The sequence below is a fragment of the Pseudogymnoascus verrucosus genome, assembly GCF_001662655.1.
Source record: "Pseudogymnoascus verrucosus strain UAMH 10579 unplaced genomic scaffold scaffold_67, whole genome shotgun sequence".
NCBI lineage: Eukaryota > Fungi > Ascomycota > Leotiomycetes > Thelebolales > Thelebolaceae > Pseudogymnoascus > Pseudogymnoascus verrucosus.
This window is the reverse complement of record NW_017263718.1, coordinates 144,584-150,544: the sequence shown is the minus strand read 5'-3', so window position 1 is coordinate 150,544 and position 5,961 is coordinate 144,584. Positions and strand designations below refer to the sequence as shown.

At 47.1% G+C, this 5,961-nt stretch overlaps 2 protein-coding genes across 2 annotated transcripts; one reads left to right on the top strand and one right to left on the bottom strand.

The window, feature by feature from the left end:
* Window positions 1-655: 655 nt before the first annotated feature.
* VE01_10059 (uncharacterized protein) lies at window positions 656-3,736 on the bottom strand (the record flags this gene model as incomplete). Its single annotated transcript, XM_018279466.2, has 4 exons — window positions 3,186-3,736; window positions 2,671-3,125; window positions 1,777-2,620; window positions 656-1,726 (listed from the first exon to the last, which is right to left on the bottom strand). The coding sequence occupies exons 1-4, from the start codon at window positions 3,402-3,404 to the stop codon at window positions 656-658; spliced, it is 2,589 nt and encodes an 862-aa protein (XP_018125912.1). The 5' UTR covers window positions 3,405-3,736.
* Window positions 3,737-3,910: 174 nt separating this feature from the next.
* On the top strand, window positions 3,911-5,554 carry VE01_10058 (uncharacterized protein). Its single transcript, XM_018279465.2, has 3 exons — window positions 3,911-4,306; window positions 4,363-5,062; window positions 5,113-5,554. The coding sequence occupies exons 2-3, from the start codon at window positions 4,688-4,690 to the stop codon at window positions 5,299-5,301; spliced, it is 564 nt and encodes a 187-aa protein (XP_018125913.2). The 5' UTR covers window positions 3,911-4,306; window positions 4,363-4,687; the 3' UTR covers window positions 5,302-5,554.
* The last annotated feature ends 407 nt before the right edge of the window (window positions 5,555-5,961 follow it).

Sequence of the window (5,961 nt, the reverse complement as noted above, 5' to 3'; positions counted from 1 at the left end):
CATTTTGCTCGTTTGTAATCGTACTTCCGACTAAACTTTGCTTTGATTTCCGTACGACGCTTAATGAAGTTAGTAGTCCAGTTCTTCCCAACAGGGCTCTCGCCTCGTTCGGAGAGTAGAAGGTCTGCCATTTCTTGCACAGCTTGTAGCCGGGGTGGAAATCCACGTGAATCTAGGTCGAGGATATACTGAACAAGAGCTGACTCTTCGTACGGAGTCAATTTTCGTGAGTTAGGAGTAGAGTCGCGTCGGGAAGCCATTCCTTTAATCCGATCGAAGAGTGTTGAAGAAGGCACGTCATATAATATAGCTGCTGCTCGAACACTCTTAATTTAGTGAAGTTTAATTGCTTGGATAGCTGATAGTATTCTATCCTCCTGTTTAGAGGATTGGGCTTGCGTTGGTTGTGGCATTGTAAATTACAGATGGGTTGACGCGTTTTGGTGTTTTGGTGTCCGACCCGCTTGTGTGTCCGACTCGCTTGTGAAATACGTTATAGACATGGGTGAGTTGAATTATAATTAAGTAATTTGCGAGATCGGAAGAAAATAGCAACGATCGCATTTATCGTCTTAAATATATAACTTCTCAGGCAAAAGGTCTAAATAAGTAACTTCAATCAGCAAGTCAAACAAGTTCCTATGGATCTAAATATCTACAACCCCTTCCAAGAAAATCCCTGTTCAAGATGAATTTGCGCGACCAAATCGCCAACATGAATCTTAAATTCACCCGCCTCCGCACGCCAGCACCTGGTCTCTTCATCCCAGTAGCTAAAGGCGTACTTGTCTTTGATGAAAAATCGGATAGTCTCCGATGTTTGCGGCTCGAGATGCGTTTTTTCGAAGGCCTTTAGTTCTCGGGATGGCCGAGTGACAGATGAGGCGACGTCCTCGACATATACTTGCACAACCTCTGCACCACTGACTGGTCCAGTGTTGGATAATTCTACCTCCACTATGATTTCGTTGTCTCCAACAGAGGCGGCCGTGTTGGACCTTGTAACTTTGAGAGATGAAAGCTCAAACGACGTGTATGATAATCCGAACCCGAAGGCAAATTGAGGCGAATTAACCCAATTATGTCGGTATCCCAATCCTATTCCTTCACCACACGAAATCTCCCATCCCCGGGCCGTTTCTGTGGCTGGGAAAGATTGATATGATGGTGTATCCTCCAACTTCTTAGGCCAAGTCACAGCAAGCTTACCACTGGGGTTCACCTTGCCGTACAGAATCTCAGCAAGAGCATTGCCTCCTTCTTGGCCCAAGAAATGAGCACAGATAATCGCGTCAACATCGTCTATAAAGTCTCGTACATCGATTGGATTTCCGCAATGAAGAATAAGCACGCTTCTTCGACTCGCAGCTGCCACCTTTTTAATCATCTTGACTTGGTTGGCAGGTAGAGTGATTTCAGGCAAATCGAAACCCTCGGATTCGTACTCTGAATTGCGTCCAGCAAATATGATAGTGGCATCTGCGTGCTCTGCTACGGCGACAGCTTCGGAGATTGCGTTACAATCAGAATACTCCTCTATATAGCAGAGTTTGGCTCCATGGACTAACGGCTCGCCTGTCATTGATGCTGGTTTATGCGGCTGGACTACCAACTTCAGGAAGTATGGCATGCCTGCCTTCATTTCGACCTGGCAGCGAACTTCAAGGCGTTCAGGCTTGAAGAGGAAATCCTCAACTGTGATTCCAGAAACTGTCTCGGATAGAACCTAGAGTGAATGTTAGCTAAGTAGACAGGGATATACGTGGCTATACTTACTTCTTTCCCATTGACAGTGAGAAGGAAAGAGCCAGTAGCGTGAATTCCTATGGTATGTAGCCCAGTAGTAGTGGGAATGAGAGTAGTAGACATCTCATAATGAAATCCTTCTGCCTTTAGGCCTGGTTTGATTCGACCAAGCATGACAACCTGAGGAATTTTTTGAAACTCTTCGGTAATTGGCATCTCAATCCTGTCGTTGAAATAGCTCACATCCACGCCATGTTCGCCATTTCGTGCGAATATCTGGTCTTCAGCACAGATTGGAATAGTAGCATGTACCTTTACACCTTCGGAACCTGTCACAAATTCCGGGTGTGAATGTAGTGCTTTAATCGAATCAATCGGCCGCTGGAGATACTGAGGCGGCGCGGATGCACTACCACCTCCAGATATTGGCGGAGTAGTTGCAGCGGACCCGATCACAGCTAACTTCTGAGTTATCTGTAGAGGCAACACTGACTTCCTATTCTGCAACAGAACGATGCCTTCTGTTCCAATCTCCTTGGCCAAACAGTTCCCTGATTCATCATTGAGAGATTTTTCAGGTTCTGTCGAGTGGCTTTCAGCAGTTCGTTCGATCAGGCGCAAGACGTTGGCAAGTCGCTGGTCCACTAGTTTTTCATCCACTGTTCCATTCTGAACATTTTTAACCAGTGATGCACCCCGAAAGACGGATGGGCCTGGCATTTCCAAATCTAGACCTGCTTTAAGCGCTGCAGTCTCAGAGTTGGTTCCGTACCAATCTGACATGACACAGCCTTTATAGCCCCAGTCGCCTCGAAGGACATCCTGTATCAATGGGATATTTTCGCTACAATATACGCCATCAACTTTGTTGTATCTTGTCAAAAATTAGCAAACTTCTTTAGACCAGATTCAGAGGAGTCTTACGCAGTCATTAGGGCCATAGGATCAGAGTTGCGAAGCATGACTTGGAAAGCTGCCAGGTAGATCTCTCTCATCGTTCTCCCGTCTAAAGATTCGGTAACATCTTGTATCCTCCTCTTTGTCTCACACTCGTTTCCCACGAAATGCTTTGGGCACGCGCCAACTCCTTCCGATTGAATGGCATTCACCAGTGCCGCACCAAGCTCTCCCGTAAGTAATGGATCTTCGCTGAAAAATTCGAAATTTCGGCCTCCACGAGGATCGCGATGCATATTCATGGAAGGCCCTAGAATTACTTGAGCGGATTTGGACTTTGCCTGCGCTGCCAGCTTTTTCCCCATGCGAGTAAGCAGTTCCCGGTTCCATGTTGCCCCTAAACAAGCTGTGCTCGGGAAGCAGAGTGTTGAAGTTCCATTGTGAAGATCGCTGCCTTTGACGCCATTGACAGTATCGACTAGCTATGAGAGCACAATTGTTAGCGGATATCATGTTGTAAGGCTTCTGTATATTTGACCAACCTTCAATGGAGGAATACCGAGACGAGCAACACCTGCGGTGCTGACGAAATTTCTGCCAGATAACAGTTGGACTTTTTCTTCTATCGTAAGCTGCTTTATGATCGGGTCTGATGGTGATATCTCGGTTGTTACTTGTGTTACTTGTCCGTGTGTTGCAGGGGTCGTTGCATGTTTCGAAAGGTCTGTAGCCAAAGCTACTGGTATGTCAACAGTGGCCATTGCACAGGGTTTGAGAAAGAGAAAGACTGCGAAACGTATAGCGTGGTAAATAAACCAACAGAAAGAATGGTAATGAAATAAGATAGATAGTAAGAGTAACGCAAAGATACGAGGCTTATAGCTTATAACAGAAAGAAATATCAGCGCCAATATCTACAATACCACATTCATTTGGGCCTAGCCCAGGAGCTCGTAAACGTGGCCGATGAGACTAGTGTCAGTTTCGGCATCCACACTTGTGCATATCCACAGCTGTCCACTTCAGAGTTCCGGGAACGGGGAAGTTGACTGTCGTGTCACGTAGAATTTGGTTCCTATTGTCCACTTCAACGAACTCCAACACAAGCCGTGGCACAAATTGGCTCCAAAAGCTGAGATCCGCCAAGACATGTCCACTTTCACACCCCAATACTCCACATTGCGCTAGTCCCCACAATCGACACCCCCACAGTTTCCCACATCACCCACATACCACAGTCCACATCCCAAAGTAACTCTACACCCCACAGTCCAGACCCAACGTACATCGTTAGATTTCACCTACCTCAAGCACAGTCCCCTCGTCGATATTGGTCCACTACCGACATCATTTGCCGACGCCTTTTACCTGAACTCTGGGAACAACACTTAAGGCTAGTCCTGCAAGGCGGCAGCATGGCATCGCGCCCGGGAGCGTGGAGAAACATCCTTCGGCGACAGCCATCATCGCCAAGAAAAACTTCCACCATTTCACACATTTCTCTGCCATTGGAAATTCCTCTCGAGGAAGAAACTCTACCTTACTATGAACCTGAGCATTACTACCCGGTCCATATTGGAGAGGTATACGAGTCCCGGTATCAAATCACGGGAAAACTTGGTTATGGCGCGTATTCAACAAGTTGGCTATGCCGAGATCTCCAGTGCGTGGCTCCGTTGTGTGCAACTCCTATGACCCCCCATAACAAGTCTCTCGTAGGAATAAACATTATAGAGTATTGAAGGTCTCCACATCTCGCCAAGATTTCCCACTGCAACAGATCGAGAGCCGAAAATTTACGGCCATATCGCGAAAATTAATTATACCCATCCGGGGCAGGCTCTGATCCGCGAGTTTTATGATTCGTTCGATCTCCAAGGACCTGATGGTAGGCATCGTTGTCTGGTGATGCAGCCGATGCATATGTCTCTTATTGAGATGATGGGGCTGAACCCGCGGCCATTTGATCTACCACTCTTCAAAATGACAGTCACACGCCTTTTATTAGCCCTCGATTTCTTGTATTCTGAAGCCGGATTAATTCATGCTGGTACTACGCATCAGATTTGTCTTATACATAGATGTAATGCTGACTGAACTAAACCTGAAAACTGATAACGTAATGCTCAGCATCGAAGATGATGGCATGTTGGCGGACTTCGTGAAAGCAGAAGTCGACAGCCCCACCCCCAGGAAGCAGATTGATGAGTCGCGCATTATCTATAAGAGCCGAAAATTTGGGCGACCTGATAAAGCAAAAGGCTACGGGCTCCCATCTCTGTGTGACCTTGGCGAATCACGAATAGGAGCGACGCAAGAGTCCAACCCGTTTGTGCAGCCTCATATTTATCGAGCGCCGGAGGTTATGTTTGACATGCCCTGGGGAAGTGCTGCAGACATTTGGAATGTGGCTGGACTAGTGAGTACGGCATTTTACAACGGCCCATTGCCTTCCTGACAACTGAGTAGATTTGGGACTTGTTTGAAGTCGAGCACCTGTTTGGAGACGTATTCGACGCGAGAGGCGGCCATGATCCGTTCAAGCATTTTGCGCTTATAGTCGCTTTGATTGGAGAACCGCCGAGCGAATTTGTCAAACGCAGTGAAACGACGGGGCAGTGTTTTGATACTAATGGTAAGAGTCCTGCCCCCACTTGAAGTTTGTTGGTCTAACCTGACGCAAACGTACGTAACTGGATTGCCCATGAAAATGAAGTCATACCAACGACCTCTTTAGATAGTTTGGAGAGAAGACTCTCTGGACAAGAAAAAACGGCTATTCATTCAGTTTATGGTGTCAATGCTCAAGTGGATGCCAGAAGAACGCAAGACTGCAGGGCAGCTACTTGAAGATCCATGGTTGCTGTAATATTTCGACCGAGTACTTCTATGCCTAGCCAACTTGAGGGGAATGTATGGCAAGGCAAAGCCGGGCCATTTCAGAGACCTGGCACACATAGCCCTAGTTGGAAAGCAACCAAGGTCAGTAGAGTTCCCTCCCCAACTATCTACTGTTCTTGATCTAATTGATTTATTGCAGGACCAAGCCGCGATGTAAGAAACAGAGCCTTAGAAAGCCTACATGGGCCCAATAGCTTTCGTAAGGCGAATACGAGAAGAGGGTAGGATCGAGGCGTCTTTAAGGGGATGACAATCTTCAGGCACCCAAGCCACCATAATCCCAGCCAAAACACGGGTGTAGAATGTAATTACTATAGCACAGCATAGGGAATCTGTGCAGAAACCATGTACAATCCGTTCACGCTTACTGCAATGCTGTCGCCACGTTCCCTCTCGGCCCACGCCTTCGGGCGTCGT